The sequence below is a fragment of the Equus quagga genome, unplaced genomic scaffold, assembly GCF_021613505.1.
Source record: "Equus quagga isolate Etosha38 unplaced genomic scaffold, UCLA_HA_Equagga_1.0 153_RagTag, whole genome shotgun sequence".
Taxonomy (NCBI): domain Eukaryota; kingdom Metazoa; phylum Chordata; class Mammalia; order Perissodactyla; family Equidae; genus Equus; species Equus quagga.
This window is the reverse complement of record NW_025796915.1, coordinates 386862-411442: the sequence shown is the minus strand read 5'-3', so window position 1 is coordinate 411442 and position 24581 is coordinate 386862. Positions and strand designations below refer to the sequence as shown.

General features: G+C 36.1%; 1 protein-coding gene across 8 annotated transcripts in view; it reads left to right on the top strand.

Moving 5' to 3' along the window:
* The window catches only part of LOC124233091 (S phase cyclin A-associated protein in the endoplasmic reticulum), a 486817-nt gene that overhangs the window by 195179 nt on the left and 267057 nt on the right, over window positions 1–24581 (top strand). For all 8 annotated transcript variants that reach the window (XR_006886969.1, XM_046650197.1, XM_046650193.1 and 5 more), the window contains one exon: window positions 11372–11508. Coding sequence is in view for 7 of the 8 variants with exons in the window: in XM_046650197.1 (XP_046506153.1) it covers window positions 11372–11508 (137 nt within the window). In the remaining variant the exon portion in view is untranslated. The remainder of the gene's footprint in view (window positions 1–11371; window positions 11509–24581) is intronic.

The following is a 24581-nucleotide window of genomic DNA, read 5'->3' as shown; positions in this document are numbered from 1 at the left end:
ATAGTTTTATTTTTGCATCTAGATCTATTCCTAAAAAGTAGACTTTTATTTTAGTTGTTTTCTGCTCTATAAAAAAGTAATATGTAATCTTTTTGTACTTAACTTTTTTCCAAGCAATATTGTAGTGCCTAAATTCATACAAATTGGAAATTTGTTGCTCTTTTTAAAGAGCTTTGAGGTATAACTGTCATATATTAAGCTGTACTTATTTCTAAGTTTACAATTTAATAAGTTTTAGCATATCCATACATCCATGAAACCATACCCATGATAAAGATAGTGAACATATCTGTCACCTCAAAAAGTTTCCTCATCTACTATATCCTTGCTGATTTTCTGCCAACGTTTTTCTATCAATTTTTGAGAGAGAGATATAAAAATCTTTGATTTTAATTGTGAATGTGTAAGTTTCTCTTGGCAGTTCAATCAGTTTTTGTTTCATGTAGTTTAAAGCTGTGTTCTTAGATGCATAAATGCTAATGATTATTATGTCCTCTTGATTACTTGACCCCTTTATTGTTATGGAATGACCTTCTTTAGTCCAGGTAATTTTCTTTGCTACCTTGTATATTATTAGTATAGCTACTCCACCTTTCTTTTATCTAGTGTTAGAGTAGTATATCCTTTTCTATCCTTTTATTTTAACCTATGTATTTGTATTTTGGCATGTATCCTTTTCTTAAACATTTAAAAGAAGTTAATAGACTTAAAAGGAATGTTTATTTTGGTGCCATTGAGTAGGATGTGAATCTGCTGATTCCCTCAAGCCCTTGTCACCCAGGGCCATGAAAGCCTCTCACAACTAAGGAGTTCTGTTTCTGTTTCAGAGCATTATTATCCCTTTGATCTTGTATTGAAACTGTGATGTTATTTGTGATCTATGGTGATATTGTCACTGGGATAATATTGAAATGATTTCTAAGGATGAAAGCTGATAGTAATCTAACTTGCTGTATTTGAAATCTGAGAATTCTGAGAAAACACCTTTCATGACAAGGCTTGGTTCAATACAACTGAACCATTCCATGTTGCAGTGTTGAGCTCAGACCTTTCTCCATCTTCACAGCATGATAAATTAAAAGCTTGTTGAATTCTGGGCCTTCTTTGGAGTCATCTGTTAAGCTCAGATTAGATCAGAAAGGAACATCAGAATCTGCAACAGAAGTCTTTATCTCATTTATCATCTCCACCTACCAGGAAAGTGATGGAGTATTTGTAATTGTCACTGAATGGCAAGGGGACAGATGGTGGACTATCATCCTTATCAGAAGATGGCCTTTTGTCTTTTGCATGGTGTCTGTTTCACAGTATTTTGTTAGGTTCGTTTTTCTCATCTGTCACTTCAAACAAAATAATACATGGTTTGTAATAGATAAAAACAAGTGAATTCTATACCTGCAGAAAGATATCCTGCCAGAGTTGAATCTTTTATATAATTAAAATAGCCTATTAAGCTTTAAAAGTTGTCGTTGTCATATATGTTTTTCAAACTGATACTGTCACAGAGGGCATTGTTTTGATAAAAGATGTTACATTTCAGATTTTCTCAAATTGACTGTTTGACAGAATTTTAAATTTTATTTAAATATAATGGAATTCTCAAACTTTTTATTTTATTTTTTTAAGCATTTTTTCAGCACATGCTTGTGTATTCTGCATCAGTCCAGGTGCCAGCAAAATACAGATAATGTCACGTGAGCCAGTCTCTTCTTTTTATGCTGTCTCTGTGATAAATTTCACAGTTTCACAAATCTCTAAACATACTCTTTTAAATATAAATTAACTAATTTTTGTATGTGGTGCTTTTATTTTTGAATAGTATTTGGATAATATCTGTAGATACTTTATTTGATATGGCTAATGCCATCCAACATATCAGTAATTACAAATCAGCTTTCCTCTGAACTCTTTCTAGAGGATAATCTACTGTAGTAGTTTTATAGAGGAGTGATACCTATCAGAGTAATAGTTTACTACAGATTCTTTGGTCTTATTCTGAGTAAAACTGTGACATCCAGAGAATTGTACCTCTTTAACGTAAGCAGCTAGCAGAAACCCTTGGCACATAGTGAGTAATGAATTAATTAAATGTTAATAAATTGTTAATGAGCTAAACTGTAATTTATTATTTTGAATATGCTATGTCTGTGAGGGTGGTATTCAAAATATATGGTAAGTGCTGTCTAAAAATACTGTGTTGTTTTTAGATGAGTATTCCTTTATTTCTTCCCTTCTTTCATCTGCTTCTGCCTCTTTTTCTCTTAATTTTCCTTCTTCTTCTCTTCCTGGATACCTTCATCTCTCCACTCTCCCACTTTCTCCTCACTCCTCACTTTTCTTACCCTTGTCATCATCCAGAGAAACAAGAGAAACAAGTTCCAAGCCTCAAGGCCTCCACCTTTCCCCAGTTTTTGTAGAAGGCAGTGAGGAAATGTAAAATGCCTCCTATTTATCTTATTTGTCATTGTGCCAGACAGGTTTAAAAGATTGGAATTTAAGGAAGAACATTATTTATTCTGGAATAGACCAATATCATTGAATTTCAGATTCCGAAATTGAGAAAGTACAGGATGAGGTTGAGAGAAAAATGTTTTTCCAAACAAAATGTGAAAACCCTTGCTTTAATTGCTCGTTTATTTAAATTAGTAACTTGGCATCTACCCTGCTCTTTAAAGTAAACTTTTGGCTCCAGAGAAATAAGCCTCTTGAGTGTGACATTGGATTTCTATAAAAATCACTTTTGCTTTTCAAGTAAAAATACATTTGTATTATTGTAAAGAAATTTTGGTCCTTTTTTTCAAAGGAGACCGATTTAAACCCTTTTGATCTAGGAAGAATAACATCCTTAAAAATTCTCAGTTCTGTATTATAATATTTTAAAATAATGGGAAGCGGATTATATCCTTTGATGTACTACATTTTATGAAATGTGTTTATTCTGAAGTAACACTTGAGAGAACTCTAAAAATAGCAGTTTGGTAAAATCCTATATTGTGTCATTTGTATTTTTCTGCCTATCCTATTTTTAGAACTTCTGCATTCTTTCCCAAAGATCATGAACCTATGTATAGCTTAAATTTTTCTTGTTTCTTTAAAAAAATATGGAATTATGAGAACCTTTAGGAGGAGTCTGATAGTATGTCATGAAAAGTAATTAAAAAAATAAGAAGGGTATAAACTTTGATGAGATCATGTCTGTATAAATATGTTTCCTATATAGATTATTAGTATTTCATATTGTAGCGATATTGTTTAAATCACAATTGTGACTTAAAGACGAGACTTAATTTGTGCGTGTATATGGAATTAGCCATCATTAGCTAGCTTTTAGACTTGTTATGTTGGTATTTAGAATGTTAGAAAAGGGACGACTTCAGAATTTATTGTCTAATCCCTTTATTTTCTTAGTAAGGAAACTGAGACACAGAGAAGTCACTCAGTCATGAGTTGAGGAATTTATCCTGGTATAAATATCTTGACTCAAAGTTCAGTGCTGTTTTGACTGCATCCATCTGCTTTTCTATGCCTAAAGGAAAAACAGTGTCTCCTATCAATGCTTTTTTAGAATTAACAGTATGAAATAGTCAGAATGGCCAATTAAGACTCATTTCTGACTTGTTAGTAGGAAAGTAGGAGTTGCGTTGAGCAGTATTCTGTGAGGGTAGGAGTTGTGTTTTATCAATTATATTGGGAAGAAAGGAGTTCCAGGGGCCTTTGGGATGATTTTTGGTCCTGACTGATTGTTATTTTGAAAATGACTAAGTAGATCATAGATACTGTGTCTCAAAGAGTATATTTTGCTTTTCCTTGTGTCTGTGGCATAATAGTTAGAATTGTGAGTAGACAGATAAGTGAGTTTTTACACAGTTATATTCATTCTCCTACAGCACAAATAAACCTGCAACTATAACCTTATATAGACCAAGCCTCTTATCTTTAAAGAGCTTGCTTTTCCTTGCATTTCCTCATTAGCATTAATTTTACAATAATTAAAATAATACATATTAATTGTAGAAAATTTGAGAAAAAGTAAAGTAATACCTACTGTTAACATTTTGATCTAATTATTTTCTGCTCTTTATATATCAATATGTAAATCTTACACTTATTAACATATAAACTGCATTGCATAGATTTGAATCCTGAATTATTTACCATTATGTGATGAATGTTTTTAATATCATTACTATTGTTTAAAATTAATCAAATATGTATAGTATCTAATCTTAATGCCATAATTTATATAATCAATTTTCTACTGCTGATATTTTGTTGTAAATCTCACTGCAGTGAATATAGAGAAATATTTTTGTACCTCTCTATTTCCTTATGATAACTTTTCAAAAGTAAAATTATTTAAAGTTTTGGGGTTTTTTTACTGAGCATTTCATTAAATATTAAGTAGATTGGGCTGTGACACTAGTTGGTTGTTCATATAGAACAGAGACAGAGATACCAATATCTGAAAAGCACCATTTGGGGATGGTTAGAGCTATAGATATCTTGAAGCAAGCAATGTTACAAGTAAAAGAGACGAGATCACTGTATTTTTCTGATCCTAGCTAGTTCCTTGGGGTTTTAAGAAAGGATGAAACCAAGGATTAGAGCCCAAAGATTAGGTTCTAGAGTTCAGAGCAGGGCTCAGATCATAGCAGGCATCTAGAACAATGAGTAGGGAGGAAAAACAATTAAGGAACCAAATTTTATGGAATGGACTACTGCTGAGGATAGATTAGGGAGAGAGGGAGTACTGCCTGCCTGTGTACACAGGTGCCCAAGGATTGCTCAAGTATCCTGGATGCTGGACCTTGAGCAGCAAGATTAATTTTGGAACCTACCAGCTAGTGGATGGATCCTGCTGATGTACTTCCTATCATGACAGATTGGGCTCTGGAATTAGGTAAAGAGTATTAGAACCTTTATCTCTAACTGGCTCCATAAAGTAGAGCTTGGCTCTTTTTGGTCAACACTGTTTCTTAGGGGGCTTATGTTACTCATCATTCTGTAATTGCCAATTAACTTTTGCCGTGTCTCATAGTCTCCAACATAAGAAGACCAGGTAAGGAAGATGATTGGATCAATAAAAATATATCACTACTTCTTTCAGTAAAGCACCTCCTTATTATTTCTACTTTTTTGCAGGAGATTGTCTCCTTCTGTCCTTAAAATAGATTTCAAACTTGCAGTACACACTTTCAGCACTCAAATAGTGCATAAACGTGTTAATTTCATTTTAAGTTCAGCTGCTAGATCCTTGAGAGATACGAATATTGTGATTTCATTTACTTCTTTTGGCAAGCCAAACATGGAATTTTAAAATTCACATGTACAAATTATTTTTCCTTACAAGATGACTATTTTCTAAACTGGTTATTATGGAGAATTTCAAACATACATAATGGTAAACAGATAGTATGACAAATCTCCCTGTACTCATCACTTAGCCCTAACGACAGTAAACTCATGGTGAATTCTGCCTTATTGGCGTTCTATCCACTACTCCCAAATCCTTTTTTTTCTTTTTTTTGGTAAGGAATATTGACCCTGAGCTACCATCTGTTGCCGATCTTCCTCTTTTTTGCTTGAGGAAGATTGTTGCTGAGCTAACATCTCTGCCAATCCTCCTCCATTTTGTATATGGGATGCTGCCACAGCGTGGCTTGACGAGCAATCTTTATTCATTTTGGCTTATTTTGATATAGAAGGTTACATTTTGATCTATTCTGTGCATGGTTTTTTGGTATGTTTTCATTGTGTATAGTGTTGATATCCTACTTATTTTCCTTTTAATAGTTTTGGCCTTTGATTTTGATACTTTTATGTTGATTATTTTCACGTGGAATTAGTTTTATAAGACTTTTAGAATGAGTCATGATTCCAGGTGGCTATTCTGACTTCATGGAACTCCCTCTTCTACTGTTTTTGTGAAAAATATAGTGACTTGCTTTCTGAAATTTCCTAATTCTGTTTCTCTGCTCTGCTTTTATCTAGACATTTTTTCCCCTTTGTCTATATTATTCCTGATTTGCTCAGTTAAATTCCTTTTCCAGCTGTTTTTCCCATGGCTCAGTCTCGAGAGTTCATAGGAGCTAGCCTTCGCCAGACTGCTTGTACCTCTTTCATGCAGGCATCTGTCACTCACCTGGTGCTGGAGTGGGCAAATGCCTTTCAGTTTTAGATACTGTTCTCAAATTGGCCTATTGAACTCTTGAGGGAAAACTGATTCCCTTTTTAGAGTTCTCAAGTTCGTTATTCACTCTCTTGTTTCCCTCTGATTTCTCCTTCAAAGACCCTGAAACCTTGCTGATCTGTTGGTAGTTTGTCTTCACCCACTTTTGGGGGTTAATTGGAGATACCTTGTCACCTTGTTTTGTTGTACATATTTTCTATGGGTTTTACTTTTGCTATCTAATTGTTCTTTCTATTTTATATGATGATTCAGAGAAAATCTAAAACTGTGCTATCACTGCCTTCATCTTCTCAGAATCCTCTGTTATAAGCATTTTAATGACTAATACTTCCTTATAGCAATATGCTGTAATTTTCTCAAACACTCCTCAGTGTTGAAAAATCTCCTTTGTACATGCTTTCTATCTTCAGAAGCCATCTCAAACCTTCTTCCTGTATAAAGTCTTCATAGTTTTAGTGGAAAGTTGACACTTAATTATCCTATGTCACATCCAAAAATGTGTTTTTTTTTAATCACCAAAAGACAATCTCTCACGAAAAGTAAAAAGAAAATGCAAACAACTAGAAGCAAATATATAAAAATTTGAAATGTGTTTATAGAAAGCTGGACAAGAAACACATTTTAAGCCACAAAGACAAAATACAAACAAATGGTCAAGCATACTAATACCAGTCTTTCAGCTAACAAATTGACAGATTTACAAACAAAACAGAAACACTAGGTACTGGCATATCACTGTGGGAACATAAATTAATTCCCATTTTGGTTGTTGACTTTGGGAATACTTATGAAAAGCCTTAAAAATATATCTAATCTGTGACCCAGGAATTTCAGTTCTATGATTTGATCATAAGGGAATAATAGACTTATATGTTTAAAATTTAACTACAGGAATGTTTGTTGCACTGGTGTTTATTATATTGAAAATAAAAAATTATCCAAATATCTAACAATAAAGCATTTAGTAAAAGTAGGTACATTTATGAAATTGAGTACCTTACAGCCACTGGATTATGTTGTAGAATATTAATTAATGGTAGGGATATATTTGCAATATTAAATGAAACAAGCAAGATTATAAAATATTAAAACTGGTACATCCCATTTTTATAAAAATATATATGCAAATAAAAATGTCTGGAAGAGTATACTCAAATAATTATTTTTAGGTATTAGAATTATAGTATATTTTTATTTCTTAATTTTATTTATATTTTCTATAATTAACGTGTTTATTTTGTATTAAGAAAAAATTGCTATTAAGTCAAACAGAAGTATAAATGTATTCTCATTTGGTTTTAGTTTTGATTTTTTTTTAAAGTTAACGTTAATGTGAGTGCATGATGCATGTGTGTGCTTGTGTGAATGTGTAAGTAAATGTTTATTGTCTTCAAAAGATGTGATTCTTGATAGTTCTGGATAGAGTCCAAACTTTTCCATGTACTGCCTGCATTTGTGTATGAAGATTCTTAATGGATTCTGTTAGATATGTAAATGATGTTTATATACAACTTAAAATAGTATAATTGGACCTTTCACAAAATTGAAGATGTCACTTAGAACAGTGATGGAAATTACATGTCAGACTCAGCCTGCATGAGTAGTGTTGGGGGTTGAATGTGGAGTAATGAAAAAGCCTGTTCTTATGAAGTCAGCCAGTTGTGATTTTGACCTTGAGCTTTGTGACTACTGAACCTCTTCGAGCCTTTGTTGAGTATCTATAAAAGTAAACATATTGCCATCTATTCTATGGGGTTGTGAGTATTATAGGAACTACTGTTTGCAATTTATCTAGACCTTTGCTGATCACATAATAACTACTAAATCGAATGTAAGATGGTGATTTCACATAGGAAATTTGGTAAGAGGACTATCTTTACTTATTTATTTATATTGTTGCTTTCATTTGATTTGAGACCTGAATTATTTTTTCAAGTTGCATTTATATATATATATATATGTATATGGACTTATGTCACTTTTGATTAGTACCAAGGTATAAAGGTTTTTTCCTTTACAACAGGCCTAGTTTATCAAAGAAAATAATTGCTTCTGCTTTTGAGAGAATATTTTCTCTCTTTGACTGTAAAGTTTTTCTTTTGTTTTTTTTGGTAGATTTATGATTTGAAAGGTTTCATTATGAGCAAACTTCTATGGCCCAGACTGATTTTCCAGCCATATCTCTAAAGGTAGTAGTCTAGAGTTAGACACCCTAACCATACTGCCTGGATTTAAATTTAGGCTCTGTCACTTTGCTACGTACAAAGTCGCTCAGTCATGATTTTGACCTAACTTTGGGCAAGTTATTTAACTCTGTACCTGTTTTCTCATGGTTAAAATGGGAATAATAAAAATACATACCTTCTAAGTACGTTCTAAGTATAATTCAAAGTACTAAATGATTGGTTATATGTAAAGTGCTTAGTTCAATGTATGTTACATAATAAACCCTCATGTTTTTTATTGCGATGTAATTAACATATAACATTGCATTAGTTTCAGGTGTACAATATATAATATCAAAATATGTGTATATATAGCAAAATGATTACCACAGTAAGTTTAGTTATCATCCATCACCACACATAGTTACAATTTTTTTTGTGTGATGAAGACTTTTAAGATCTACTTTCTTAGCAACTTTCAAATATACAATACAGTATTGTTAGCTGTAGTCACCATGTTGTACATTATATCTCCAGCATCTATTTATCCTATAACTGGAAGTTTACACCTTTTGACCATCTTCACTCATTTGATCATAAATACTATTATTAGCTTTTATTACATTTCCCTCTTCTCATTCATTTATTTAACACACACTTATTGAATGCCTGCCATATGCCAGGCACGGGACCAGACACAGAAACATCAGTGAGCAAAACAGACAAAGTCATTGCCCTCATGAATTTTATATTCTAGTGCTGGAAATTGCAAATGTATATTTAATGTTAGGCGAGTCCTATGAAGGAAAATAAATATAATAAGGAGATGGCAAATAATAGAGGATGTTACTTAAAGTTGGTTGTTCATTTTAGCTGAGACTGTGCAAATACCCAGGAGAAGAATATTCTTGGGTAGGGGAACAACATATATAGAGTCCAGAGGCAGTAACATTTCTGATGGAATGTGAGGTATAACGACATCCTCTCCTCTGTGGATGGAGTGGAGTGAACAAAGTAGAGAGTAGTATAAGATGAGGTCAGAGAGGTCAATGATGTAGGGCTTAGTAGGCCACTTTCAGGACTTTGAATTTTACCCTAAGTGTAATGAAAAGGCGAGATTCTGATAACAAGAGTGATATGCTGTGATTATGTTTTAAAACATCACTGGCTGCTTTTGTAAAGACAAGACTTGTGGATCAAGTTAGAAGCTGGGGGGCCAGCCCGGTGGCGCAGTGGTGAAGTTCGCATGTTCCGCTTCTTGGTAGCCCGGGGTTCGCTGGTTCCGATCCCGGGTGCGGACATGGCACTGCTTGGCACACCGTGCTGTGGTAGGTGTCCCACATATAAAGTAGAGGAAGATGGGCACGGATGTTAGCTCAAGGTCAGGCTTCCTCAGCAAAAAAAGAGGACTGGCAGTAGTTAGCTCAGGGCTAATCTTCCTCAAAAAAAAAAGAACGAACCTGGGGGACCAGTTAAGAGGCTATTGTAATACAAATGAGAGCTTATGATGCCTTAGACGAGGGAATGGTGGTAGGGAGAAGTGATTGTATTTGGGATGAATTTTAGGGTATATTTGAAAGTAGAACTAATAGGATTTGCTGATGTATTGGATATGAGCAATTGTGTGAAATGGTGGTACCATTTACTGAAATGGGAAATGCTCTGGAAAGAGCAACTTTATGTATATGGAAAGCATAAGAGTTTTGTTGTGGACTCTTATTTTGGAAATGCTTGAGGTGGAAATACTCTACCTAAGTGGAGATTTTCGGGAGACACTTTGATATAGGAGTGGAGTTCAGGGGAGAGGTCACGACTAGAGATAAAAATTTTGAAATTGCCTTTGTGTAAATAATATTTCAAGTCACTGTACTTGATGAGTGAGCTTGAATAGAGAAGAGGGAAGATCTCAGGATAGCTCTGGGATGCTCCAGCATTTACCAGTCAAGAAGAGAAAAAGGATCCAGCAAAGAAGACTTAAAAGGTGCAGCTGATGAGTTAAGAGAACAATGTGATGTCTGGAAGCCTAGTGAAAAAAGTATCAGGGAGCAGGAAGTGGTCTACAGGGCTAAGGGTGTTAGAAATTTGAGGAGAGGGTCTAAAATAATTTCTAGGAAGATGAGTGTGGATAAAATAGTCTAAGATTGCTTGATTGCCTGGCGATACTAGAGACCATTTGAGGTGTTATGTCATAAATTTAAAGTGACAGTAGTCAGCATGGTTTGCAATTGTAACCACATTAATCTGCTCAAGTAGGGGCACAGAATAGGGACAGAGTTGGATTTAGGGTTGGGATTTTGCCATGAAAGTATGAAAGAACAAGAGAGGGGCAAGGGAGTTGTGTACATGCAACGGAGTGATTATAGTGATGGGCTGTAAAATCTAAGATGGATAAGCAGGGAAGTGAGGCCAAACTCTGTGTGCTCCAGCCAGACCAATCTCTGTGGCTGATAACCACATTCCACCTTTTTATCTCTGCCTGTGTTTTCTGGGATGTCCTTTTCCTTTCTCTCTCCTGCCACGTTTCCCAACTCGCAGCCCAAACATGCACACACATACCCCATATCCATATGCTCAAATTCATTCCATCCTTCAAAGGATAATAGACCAGGTGTTTCCTTCTTGAAATCTTTCCTCTTCAACCTGAGTGAACTTGTTTCCCCTTTTGAGCTCTTGTAGCACTTTAACTCTCTAATTGGCACTTATTGCTTGGTGTTCCAGATTTGTGAATATATTTTACCTCTCCTACTACGCTGTGCGGTTGCAAGGGACAGGGATAAGTCCTTGTATCCTTAACGTTTAGCACAATTCGGTGTGCAGCAAAAGTTTGATGAGTCACTGAAAATCTCAAGTAAATCAGTTTCTTCAATGTTTTCCAAAGCGATTGTGGAAACCAGTGTTTCATAGAGATTACTTTTACTTTCATCTATATAGTCTTTTACGCTCACTGTGGTCTGCAGCAATGCTATGTTATTTTTAATCATCATCATCATTATTATTTTACTTATTTATCTTACAGGAGCACCTTTCATTAAAGAAGTATATTATTGACATTGTGGTTGAAAGTGCAGCTCCAGCAGAGCCTTTGAAAGATGGGGAAGAACGGCAAAAAAATAAAAAAAAAGCCAAAAAGATAAAAGCCAGGATGAACTCCAGGTACCATAAATATCGTTAAAAACAAAAGAAAAACTCTTAGTGATGTATCCTTTTTAATGTAAATCCAAGGAAGACCCCCTGCCCCTAAAAAAGTTTAAAGTTGTTTGCTTCAAGAAAGCTGTGAAATAACACTGATGAGCCTAATTTATAGCCACTTTCTTTGATTGAGAAAGAAAACTGCATATCGATCTGAAGCCCTTGCTTTCACCTGTTAAGAGCTCTCCTTATAATTGGATGCCAGTGCCCTGCCAAACTTGTGCCTCCTCCAGCATGCAGTAGTATGTTTGAGTATGTGTAAACCAAGCCTATTTTTCTTTCCAACTATTGATTTTTAAATGAAATATCAAAGAAAATCAATAGCAATCAACAAATAGAAGTCTGCTGGCTGTAGTGTCAAATCCCATGACTAGGTTTAATCAATTTGGTTGCCTGTCACAAGGAAAAGTTCAAGAAATATCTTGAAATGGAAAGTGAGTTGTCAGACCTGTAGTTTATCATCAGCCTTCAAATGACATCTGAGGATCAGACAGCTGTGTAGTACATCATTACCTCACAAGCTTTGAGCATCATCTGATGACTGATGATTCTTGTTCGAGGACACAAATGCAGTTCCTCCTTAGTAGATAATTCTTTGCTGTTTGAAGAAGGATAGCCTGAATATGTTGTTATACCTTTATTCCCAAATGTCTCAAAAGATAGAGAAACTTAATCCATGGGATCATAGAAATATAGTTCTAGAATAATGATGAATAGTGGTTATCTATCTATAGTTTCCAATTTCAGACTGTAATCAAAGAAAGTGTCCATTTCATCTTATACAGTCAGTGAAAACTACAGAGTACTCATTCAAGCAAAGAATAGAAAAGGCTTTTTTGATTGTATTTTTTGGGCTCTCTCCAAGTTTCTAAAAATAGTTTCACTGTATACTTCACAGTATTACTGACCTTCATTTCTAGTTTATGCTAAGAACTTGCTGACCTCCGGACACTGAAATGCTATAAAGCCTATTCTTTGGACCTCTTTTTTTCTCAATGTACACGTTCCTTTGGTGAGCTCACTCAGTCCTGTGGCTTTAAATATTCTCTACTTGCCAATGACTACCAATTTTATATCTTCAGTTTTACTCAAACTTAGTATGTCCAAAAGAAGCTCCTGCTCTCTCCTCTGCACCACCCCCCCCCCCCCCCCCCCCCCAACCAAAAGCTCTCCTTGTCGCATAGTCTTCTCTGTCTCAGAAAACAGATACTCTATTCTGGTTGTGTATGCCAAAACCCTTGACATCATCCTTGATCTTTCTCCTTCTCCTACACCTCACATCCACTCCATCTTCAAATAATGTTAGCTTTGCTTTGAATTATATTCAGAATTTGACTACCTCTCTCTAACTTCATTGGTTACCCCCTGGACCATGCCTCCATCATTGCTCACCTGGATTATTGTGGTTGCCCTCTGACTAGTCTCCTTGTTTATTCCCTTGCCTCCTTGCAGTATAGTCTAAACACTAAAGCAAAGTGAGCCTGTTAAAATATGTCAGATCGTCACTTCTCTTCTCAAAACCTCAGGGCTTTTATACTTCAGGTTTTCACTTCACAGATGACTCTCCCCACATATAGCTGGCTGCCTTACCTCCTTCAGGTCTTTACTCAAATGGCACCTTTTCAGTGGGGCTTCACATAATATCCTTAAGATCCATCCATGTTGCAAATGGCACAATTTTGTCTTTTTTTATGGCTGAGTAGTATTGCATTGTAGATATATACCACATCTTCTTTATCCAGTCATCAGTCAATGGGCACTTGGGTTGCTTACATGTCTTGGCTATTGTGAATAATGCTGTGATGAAGAAATGGGTGCATAAGTCTCTTTGAATTGTTGATTTCATGTTCTTTGGATAAATTCCCAGTAGTGGGATAGCTGGATTGTATGGTACTTCTATTTTTAGTTTTTTGAGAAATCTCTGTACTGTTTTCCATAGCAGCTGCACCACTTTGCAGTTCCCACCAGCAGTGTATGAGAGTTCCCTTTTCTCCACATCCTCTCCAACATTTATATTTTTTCTGTTTTGTTAATTATAGCCATTCTGACAGGTGTAAGGTGGTATCTCATTGTAGTTTTGACTTGCATTTTCCTAGTAATCAGTGGTGCTGAACATCTTTTCATGTGCTTCTTGGCCATCTGTATATCTTCTTTGGAAAAATGTCTGTTCATATCCTCTGTCCGTTTTTTAATCGGGTTGTTTGTTTTTCATTCTTGAGATGTGTGAATTCTTTATATATTTTGGATATTAACCCATTGTCAGATAATGGTCTACTTTCCTTCTTTTGCATGTGGCTGTCCAGTTTTCCCAACATCAATTATTGAAGAGCCTTTCCATTGCCCACTGTATGTTCTTGGTTCCTTTGTCAAAGATTAGCTGTCCATAGATGTGTAGTTTTATTTCTGGGCTTTCAGTTCTGTTCCATTGATCTGTGTGTCTGTTTTTGTACCAGTATCATGCTGTTTTGATTACTATAGCTTTGTAGTCTCTTTTGAAGTCAGGGATTGTAATCCCTCCAGCTTTGTGGGAGCAATTGATTTTTGCATCTTAACCTGCTACACTGAGACCTTGCTAAGATGATATATGAGCTCTAATAGTTTTATAAGCTTATAAGATTTCTTTATGTAAACAAACATGTTTACATGAAACTGTTTCTTTTTCTTGTTCATTGCACTGCGTTACACCTTCAGCAAAATTTGGAATAGAAGCTTTGATGCTGATTTTAGAGGAAAAGCATTGTTTTTCACCATTAAGTATGATGGTAGCTGTAGTTTTTTGTAGGTGACCTTTATCAGGTTGAGGAAGCTTCCTCCTGTTCTTGGTTTCCTGTGTGTTTTTTTATAGATCGATATTCCATGTTCTCAAATGCCTCTTCTGCATCTCTTAAAAAATTTTTTTTAAAAATTGAAATGTACTTTTTAATTTTATCAGTAGAGTGCATTATGTTGATTGGTTTTAATAAGCAGCTTTATTGAGATGTAATTCACCCATATAAAGTGTACAGCTCTATATTGGCACTTGAATGTTAAATCAAACTTGTATTCCTGGAATAAACCTCATTTCCTCATTATGTATTATCTTTTCTATGGATTGTTGGATTTGGTTTGCTAACTTTTTATAAAATATTGTTACATTTATGCTCGTGATATATATTGATCTGTAGTTACCTTCCAATCTCTTTGTCAGGTTTGGCCAAGAAAATGTTGGCCTCAATAAACGAGTTGAGAACTATTCTTTTCTCTATTTTCTGAAGGAGTTTCTATAGGATTGCGATTATTTCTAGTTTAAATGTTAGATATAATTCACCAGTGAAGTCATATTTAATGTTTCTCCTTTGGTTTTGGTAATATGTGTCTTTCAAGTAGTTTTCCCATTTCGTCAAAGTTATTGCATTTATTAACATAAAGTGGCATACATTATTCCATTATACTTCTTACCCTGAACATAAGAAAGCTTGGAAGTCACCACTCACTCCATCCTAACAACAAGTAAAAATTTGAACAAACTGAAAAATCATCATCTCTTCTTAGCTCTGTAAGAGAAGTGAGGTAGCAGGGCATACTGCTGCCCCAAAAACTGGAGAGAGAGAGAATTACAGAGAATCACAGCTTACCAGGTGAAAAACCCAAAAGCAAAAGCCTCTGTGGATGGCTGGTCCAGTGGTGTAGTGGTTAAGTTCACGTGCTTTGCTTCGGTGGCCCAGGGCTCCCTGGTTTGGATCCCGGGTGCAGACCTACACACTACTCATCAAGCCATGCTGTGGCGGTGTCCCACATAGAAAATAGAGGAAGATTGGCACAAATGTTAGCTCAGGGACAATCTTCTTCAAGCAAAAAGAGGAAGACTGACAATGGATGTTAGCTTCAGGGCCAATCTTCCTCACCACAAAAAGAAAAATGAAAGAAGGAAAGAAAAAAGAAGAATCCTCTGGGCAAGCCAGTACTAGGGCAGGAAAACCTGAATTGTAATTGATGAATCTCTAGAGGCTCAATGTGGACAAGTGTGAGAGTCAAAACTCCAGGTTTCCACAAACTTTTGTGAGTTCTACCTTCAGGAGCTTGACCAGGTTATCACCGTGAATATCACAGAAAAATCTTATCATGCTTCTATTCTCAGCAGGGAGAGTAGGAGCCATTTTGAAATATGCCAGAGTATTCTATTCTTCTTGAAAATGTCTCCCTCAGGAGAAACTATTTAACCAAAGTCTAACCTGTTGGTGTTTTATCAGAGCTAAACTGACCTGAGGGAAGAGAAATGCCTTCCCTTTAGGCTTCCATGTGGAGGGAGAAAGGAGAAGGGAAATATCCTATTTCAGCCCCCTCTGATCATCCTGTCCCACCTTAAGGAAGGAAGGAGATTTAGAAGCACTTATGAAGTTCACAGTTAAGAGGCATAGGTACAATAAAAGACTGAGACATAATCATAGGATGATAGAATTCTTCCTCTCCCCCCATACCTTACCACCATATTACCAAAGGCCTATTTATAACAGTTCTATATACCCAGTATATTATGTCTGGCTACCAAGAAAAAATTACAAGGAATACTAAAGGGCAAAACACAGTTTGCTGAGACAGAGCAAGCATCAGAACCAGACTCAGATATGGCAGCAGTGTTGGAATTATTACACCGGGAATTTAAAACAAGTGTGATAAATATGCTGAGGGCTCTAATGGATAAAGTAGACAGCATGCAAGAAGAGATGGGCAATGCAAGCAGCGAGATGGAAGTTCTAAGAGAGACTCAAAAAAACCCACTACAGTTTAAAAACGCTGTCATAGTAGCTTATTAGTAGCTTGGGCTGGATATGGCTCAAGAAAGAATCTCTCAGCTAGAGGATATCTCAAAAGAAATTTCTAAAACTGAAAGCAACAGAAGAAAGACTGAAAATAACCCTTAATATCTAAGAACTGTCAGACAATACACACTTTGATTGCTTCTGGAATTTAGGTGGAAAGGATCCACAGGTTGGGAGAGAGGACTAAGAAAAGCAAGAATGGCAGTAAAGCTAATTACTAGACTGAGTTTTAGGACAGAGAATGAAGAGATTAAGCAAGAAACTAGACTTTTGGAATAGATTGTCATTGAACTGGAGTTTGAGTAGAAGTAGGAACGGGAGAAGTGAGAGAGCTGCTGGTTAAAACAACATTTGATTGGCTGCTTGGATATCACCTTCAATGTCCAGTGGTAATCACTAAGCTAGTAGAATCCGTATTTCTGAGAATACTTGACTGTCAGGAAGATATACTGAAATGGGGCATGGAGAGAGAGGGGACTATGAGGAATGTGTGAGTGTGTATCTGTATCTAAAGATAATTATATGGGTACATATAAATGAATATATGAGAAATGAAAGTGAATAGCTACCTCGTGTGTGTATATATATAGAGATAGATCTATATAGACATACATTTAGATGTACACACAGTCTGTCTTGAATTTGTGTTGAATAGGGTTAATCCTTGGTTCAGAATTGACCAGTGCGCCTAACCTTGGAGATTGAGACCTAAGTTGAGCAGAAGAGAGGCAGGGGAAAGACTTAAGGGCTAATAGCTATTACAGGATTCTGATTTAGAACTTGAAGGTGAAACCTAATGTTAAATCTAATTTTGAAATCTGTTTTTAACACTCATTTATGCATCCTTTCTATGTTTTTCTTATTTACTTTGTGGTCTTAAGGAATGCATTCGACATATATTTGAATATTTGTATTATCAACATACAAAAGCGAATAAAACATAATTTCTCCCCTTGTGACGTTTACAAGGTATTACATTGTATTATTTACAATGTATTAATAGAGGTGAATTGTGTATATAAATAACCCTTATAGAGTGTCCAAAGTAGCAGAACAAAGGTATAAATAACTATTAGGTGACTTCTAGGGAAAATAAACTTAGTTATAACTGGGGTGTAGTCATGGAAGACTACTTATAATAATAATGATGATAATAAAAATAAATATATACAAAGAAAATGTGGCACATGTTATATTAAGTTCTTATTATTACCAGATACTGTTCTAAGAGAGGGAATACTCATTATGAGCAAGATTAAAAGAGTCTGTGAGTGTTCGTTGTGTTGGTATTCATAAGAGCAAAAACTTGGATAACAGTTTAGATAACCAATAATAAGGAGATGATCAAGTAAGTATGGTACACATGTTTTTAGAAGAATATGTAACATGGGCATGTGCTTATGATATATAATCTGAAAATGAATAAATCATAAATTGTAATATAAAGTTGTCTTTAAAAATTCGTAATGTATAAAGAGAAAAAAACTAAAAGAAAACACAAAAGTATAGTTTTGTGTGTGTGTGTTGACAATAGGAATTAGAAAAAAGTTTCTATTTTTATAAATTTGTGTATTTTCTTTAATGGAGCTGTGTTGCTTTTGTAAAAAAAATAATAATAAAGCAGAACAAAGCAATTATAAAACTTTTAAAGCAGGAATGTCCTCAAGTACATGTAAGCAGTTAAGGTTTTGTTCTGGGGCTTGTATGGAACCTTTGAAACTTTCTTGGGCAGGAAATGACAGGCTCTGATAATACGTATAATTTGACTCATATCATTCTCCTAAAAGCAGATAAAGCAGTTCTCAGACTTTTTGGATTTTGCATTTGTAAAAATTATTGAGGACTCTAAAGAGCTTTTGTTTATCTGAGTTATACTTAGCAATATTTATCATATTAGAAATTAAAACTGAGAAAATCTTAAAATATTTAATTAATAATTTTAAAATAGCAATAAAACTTTTATTGTTCACATGAATAACATATTTTTTTTTATTAATGTTATGATAGATTACAACCTTGTGAGATTTCAGTTGTACATTTTTGTTAGTCATGTTGTGGGTACACCACTTCCCCCTTTGTGCCCTCCCCCCACCCCCCCTTTTCCCTGGTAACCACCGATCAGATCTCCTTGTCAATATACTAACTTCCACCTATGAGTGGAGTCATATAGAGTTCGTCTTTCTCTGACTGGCTTATTTCGCTTAACATAATACCCTCGAGGTCCATCCACGTTGCTGTGAATGGGCCACTTTTGTCTTTTTTTATGGCTGAGTAGTATTCCATTGTGTATATATACCATATCTTCTTTATCCAATCATCAGTTTCTGGGCATGTAGGTTGGTTCCACGTCTTGGCTATTGTAAATAATGCTGCGATGAACATAGGGGTGCAAGGGACTCTTGGGATTTCTGATTTCAGGTTCTTAGGATAGATACCCAGTAATGGGATGGCTGGGTCATAGGGTATTTCTATTTTTAACTTTTTGAGAAATCTCCATACTGTTTTCCATAGTGGCTGTACCAGTTTGCATTCCCACCAACAGTGTATAAGGGTTCCTTTTTCTCCACAACCTCTCCAACATTTGTTGCTCTTGGTTTTGGATGTTTTTGCCAATCTAACGGGTGTAAGGTGATGTCTTAGTGTAGTTTTGATTTGCATTTCCCTGATGATTAGCGATGATGAACATCTTTTCATGTGTCTATTGGCCATATTCATATCTTCTTTTGAGAAATGTCTGTTCATGTCCTCTGCCCATTTTTTGATCGGGTTGTTTGTTTTTTTGTTGTTAAGCTGTGTGAGTTCTTTGTATATTATGGAGATTAACCCTTTGTCAGATAAGTGGCTTGTAAATATTTTTTCCCAATTAGTGAGCTGTTTTTTTGTTTCAATCCTGTTTTCCCTTGCCTTAAAGAAACTCTTTGGTCTGATGAAGTCCTATTTGTTTATTCTTTCTATTGTTTCCCTCAACTGAGGAGTTATAGTGTCCGAAAAGATTCTTTTGAAACTGATGTCAAAGAGTGTACTGCATATATTCTCTTCCAGAAGACTTATTGTTTCAGGCCTAATCTTTAGGTCTTTGATCCATTTTGAGTTTATTTTGGTGTGTGGTGAAAAAGAATGGTCAATTTTCAATCTTTTGCATGTGGCTGTCCAGTTTTCCCAGCACCATTTTTTGAAGAGACTTTCTTTTCTCCATTGTAGGCCCTCTGCTCCTTTGTTGAAGATTAGCTGTCCATAGATGTGTGGTTTTATCTCTGGGCTTTCAATTCTGTTCCATTGATCTGTGGACCTGTTTTTGTACCAGTACCATGCTGTTTTGATCACTGTAGCTTTGTAGTATGTTTTGAAATCGGGGATTGTGATTCTGCCGGCTTTGTTTTTCTTGCTCAGGATTGCTTTAGCAATTCGCGGTCTTTTGTTGCCCCATATGAATTTTAGGATTCTTTGTTCAATTTCTGTGAAGAATGTTCTTGGGATTCTGATTGGGATAGCATTGAATCTGTAGATTGCTTTAGGTAGTATGGACATTTTAACTATGTTTATTCTTCCAATCCATGTGCATGGAATGTCTTTCCATCTCTTTATGTCGTCGTCAATTTCTTTGAAGAAAGTCTTGTAGTTTTCATTGTATAGATCCTTCACTTCCTTGGTTAAGTTTATCCCAAGGTATTTTATTCTTTTCGTTGCGATTGTGAATGGGATTGAGTTCTTGAGTTCTTTTTCTGTTAATTCATTGTTAGTGTATAGAAATGCTACTGATTTATGTATGTTGATTTTATACCCTGCTACTTTGCTGTAGTTGTTGATTATTTCTAATAGTTTTTCTATGGATTCTTTGGGGTTTGCTATATATAAGATCATGTCGTCTGCAAACAGCAAGAGTTTTACTTCTTCATTACCTATTTGGATTCCTTTTATTTCTTTTTCCTGCCGAATTGCTCTGGCCAACACCTCCAGTACTATGTTGAATAGGAGTGTTGAAAGTGGGCACCCTTGTCTTGTTCCTGTCCTCAGAGGGATGGCTTTCAGTTTTTGTCCATTGAGTATGAAGTTGGCTGTGGGTCTGTCATATATGGCCTTTATTATGTTGAGGTACTTTCCTTCTATACCCATTTTATTGAGGGTTTTTATCATAAATGGGTGTTGGATCTTGTCGAATGCTTTCTCTGCATCTATTGAGATGATCATGTGGTTTTTGTTTTTCATTTTGTTGATGTAGTGTATCACGTTGATTGACTTGCGGATGTTGAACCATCCCTGCGTCCCTGGTATAAATCCCACTTGATCATGGTGTATAATCTTTTTGATGTATTGCTGTATTCGGTTTGCCAAAATTTTGTTGAGGATTTTTGCATCTATGTTCATCAGTGATATCAGCCTGTAGTTCTCCTTCTTTGTGTTGTCCTTGTCAGGTTTGGGGATCAGAGTGATGTTGGCTTCATAGAATGTGTTAGGGAGTACTCCATCTTTCTCAATTTTCTGGAACAGTTTGAGAAGAATAGGTATTAAGTCCTCTTTGAATGTTTGGTAGAATTCTCCAGAGAAGCCGTCTGGTCCTGGACTCTTATTTTTGGGGAGGTTTTTGATTACCGTTTCTATTACCTTACTTGTGATTGGCCTAATGAATAACATATTTTTTATGAAAATGACTATTTTCCAAAACAAAAAAGTTTAGTAGTAAGAGTCACATTATTTTACATTTTTGCAAATTTCCTTAACGTCTGGCTTAATAAAGAGAACTGGATTCTCACATCTGCTTCTGTGTTGTAATATCACACGCCGGGTAGCCTCAGGCATTGTGTACCTGTAAGAGAATGAGAGTGACAAAGTTATGACTTCCTCTGTCTCTGAAAGACTCTCTGAGACCCAATGGATCAGAGCACACTCTAAAAATTACTGGCCTCCTACATAAGAAAAAATGCAATAAATGATAAATGTTAATGTTACTTTGTTAGTATGAATCAAATCATGAAACAGGACAGTGATTTTTCAAACTGTAGTCCTCAGACCCTTTGCATCAGAATCACTCGAGATCTTTTTTAAAAAGGTAGATTCCTTGGCTTCAACCTGTTAATTCCGATTCACTTGGTCTTCGGGGATGGGATCTACATCTTAACAAACTTTCAACTGCTGCTAATATACCTAACATTTGATGCCTATTGTTTCTAGGAGTTTAGAATCATGGAATCTTAGAGCTAGCCATTATTGTGACCTAGTACAGGCGTGCTGACACAGACACTGGGAGATGCCATTGGAGTTCTTCCTCTGGCCTCTTAGCTCAGGGTCTGCCCTGCCCACTAGAGCACTGATTTAATCCAGCTCCGCTAGGGCAGGCAGCCTGCCCTAGGGACTAGCCCCACCCAACAGCAAGCCCTTGGGCAACTTGTGGGCCTGTATAGGCAGGGTGCCTGGATCCTCTACAGGCAGGCAAGCAGGTCCACATTTGCAGTGCAGGGTGTGTGCAAGGAGTGAGTGGAATGTGCGGGATGTTGGTGGAGTGTGTGGGGGCCTGTTCAGTGGGGCAACTGGGTCAGTTTCAGGGGTTCAGGACGTGTGCATGGGCCAGCACTGTGTAGGTGTTGTGTGTGGACCTGTGGACCATGGTGCTTCCCAGCTGTGGAAGACTTGTGCTTTTCAAACAGTCATGTAGGGGATTGGCCCCACCTTCCAAAGCCTGAACCCTTTGGGTGCTCCTGTGCCTGGGGCCAGCCCCACTCAGCTGCAATCCTGACAGTCCTGACGACAGCCTTGTAGGCCAGGGGACTACAGTAATTGTTAGTCCCTGAGCCTAGCAACTAGCCACACTGGGGGCCTACTCACTTAACAGAAAAACTGCAACAGAAATGTGCTGTTAGACCTTGAAGCCAGCTGTGCTGGAGCTCCCCAAACCTGATAAAGTAACTGAAGGGTCCACGTCAGCCACACACAGCTGAGAATTGCAACCAGCTGGTCAGGGGGACAGCCTAGCCTCCCTGGGCATCTGCAGCAAGAGCAACACTGTCACAACAGAAGGATACACCCAGCCCACACAGGGGTCACTCCTGGAACATTTGGAACTGGTGATGTGATGGAAGCACACTGCTGGGCCTCATAAGGCATCTCTTATATAAGGCCACCTCTCTAATATCAGAAGATGTAGCTGACCCACCTAATACATAGATATAAAGCACAAATAAAGAGGCAAAATGAGGAGGCAAAGGAATATGTTCCAAGCAAGGGAACAGGACAGAACCCCAGAAAAAGAACTGAATGAAACAGAAATAAACATTCTACCTGAGAAAGAGTTCAAACAAAAAGTCATAAGGATGCTCACTGATCTTGGGAGAAGAATAGATGAACTCAGTGAGACCGTCAATAAAGAATTGGGAAATATAAAAAAGAACGAGTCAGAAATGAAGAATACAATACTGGAAATGAAAAATTCACTAGAGAGACTCAGTAGCAGAGTAGATGTTACAGAAAAATAGACTAGTGAGCCGGACGAAAGACTAAAGGAAGTCACCCAAGCTGAACAGATAAAAGAAAAAAGAATTAAAAAGAACGAGAACAGTCTAAGGGACCTCTGGGACAACATCAAGTGCACTAACATTTGTATTATAGGTGTCTCAGAAGGAGAAGAGAGAGACAAAGGGCAGAGAATCTATTTGAAGAAATAATAGCTGAAAACTTTCCTAACCTAAGGAAGGAAACAGATATCCGTGTACAGGAAGCACAGAGAGTGCCAAACAAGATAAACCCGAAGAGGCCCACACCAAGGCACATTATAATTAAAATGTCCAAACTTAAAGAGAGAATCCTAAAAGCCACAAGAGAAAGGCAACAAGTGACATACAAAGGAAACCCCATAAGGCTGACTTCTCAGGAGAAACCTTACAGGCTAGAAGGGAGTGACATGATATATTTGAAGTGCTGAAAAGAGAAAACCTACAGGCAAGAATACTCTACCCAGCAAGGTTATCATTCAGAATGGAAGGAGAGATAAAGAGTTTTTCAGACAAGCAAAAATTAAAGGAGTTTATCATCAAAAATCAAGTTTTACAAGAAATACTAAGTGACTTATTTAAATGGGAAAGAGAAGACCACAAATAGGAATAAGAAAATTATCAAACAAACAAAAAAGACAATAAAATCACTGGTAAAGGCAAAAATACAGTAAAGGTAGCAGATCAGCTACCTATGAGAATAATATGAAGGTCAGAAGACAAAAGTACTAAAATTACCTATTTCAACAATAAGAGGGTAATGGATACACACACAAAAAGAGTTAGATATGATATCAAAAACATAAAATGTGGCATGAGGGAAGTAAAAGAGAGCTTTTAGAGTGAGGTCAAACTAAAGAGACCATCAACTCAATATAGATTGCTATATACATAGGTTATTGTATATGAACCTCATGGTAATCAGAAACCAAAAATATCTAATAAGTATACAAATAATTAAGGTAAAGGAACCCGAACATAATGCTAAGGAAAGCCATCAAACCACAAGGGAAGAGAGCAGGAGAAGAAGAAAGGAACAGAGAAGAACTACTAAAACACCCAGAAAAAAATTAGCAAAATAAGTGCATAGCTACTTTAAATGCTAATGGACTAAATGCTGCAATCAAGAGGCAGAAGGTGGCCGGTTGGATAAAAAAAAAAGAAGACCCATATGCATGCTGCATACAAGAGACACACTGCAGACCTAAAGAGACAAAAGCTGAAAGTGAAGGGATGGAAAAAGATACTACATGCAAATGGCAATGAAGAGAAAGCTTTAGTAGCAATATTTATATTGGCTAAAATAGAGTTTAAAACAAAAACTGTAACAAGAGGCAAAGAAGGGCACTACATAATGATAAAGGGAACAATCCAACAAGAGGCTGTAACACTCATAAACATCTGTGTACCCATCATAGGAACACCTAAATGTATAAAGCAATTATTAACAGACATAAAAGGAGAAATAGATAGCAACACAATAATAGTAGGGGACTTTAATGCTCCACTTACACCAATGGATATATCATCCAAACAGAAGATCAATAAGGAAACATTGGCCTTATACAACACATTAGACCACATGGACTTAGTATAATAAACGGAACCTTCCATCCAAAAACCACAGAATGTACATTCTTTTCAAATGCACATGGAACAGTCTCAAGGATTGATCACATTTTAGACCACAAAACAAGTCTCAGTAAATTTAAGAAGACTGAAGTAATTCCAACCATCTTTTCTGAACACACAGTTA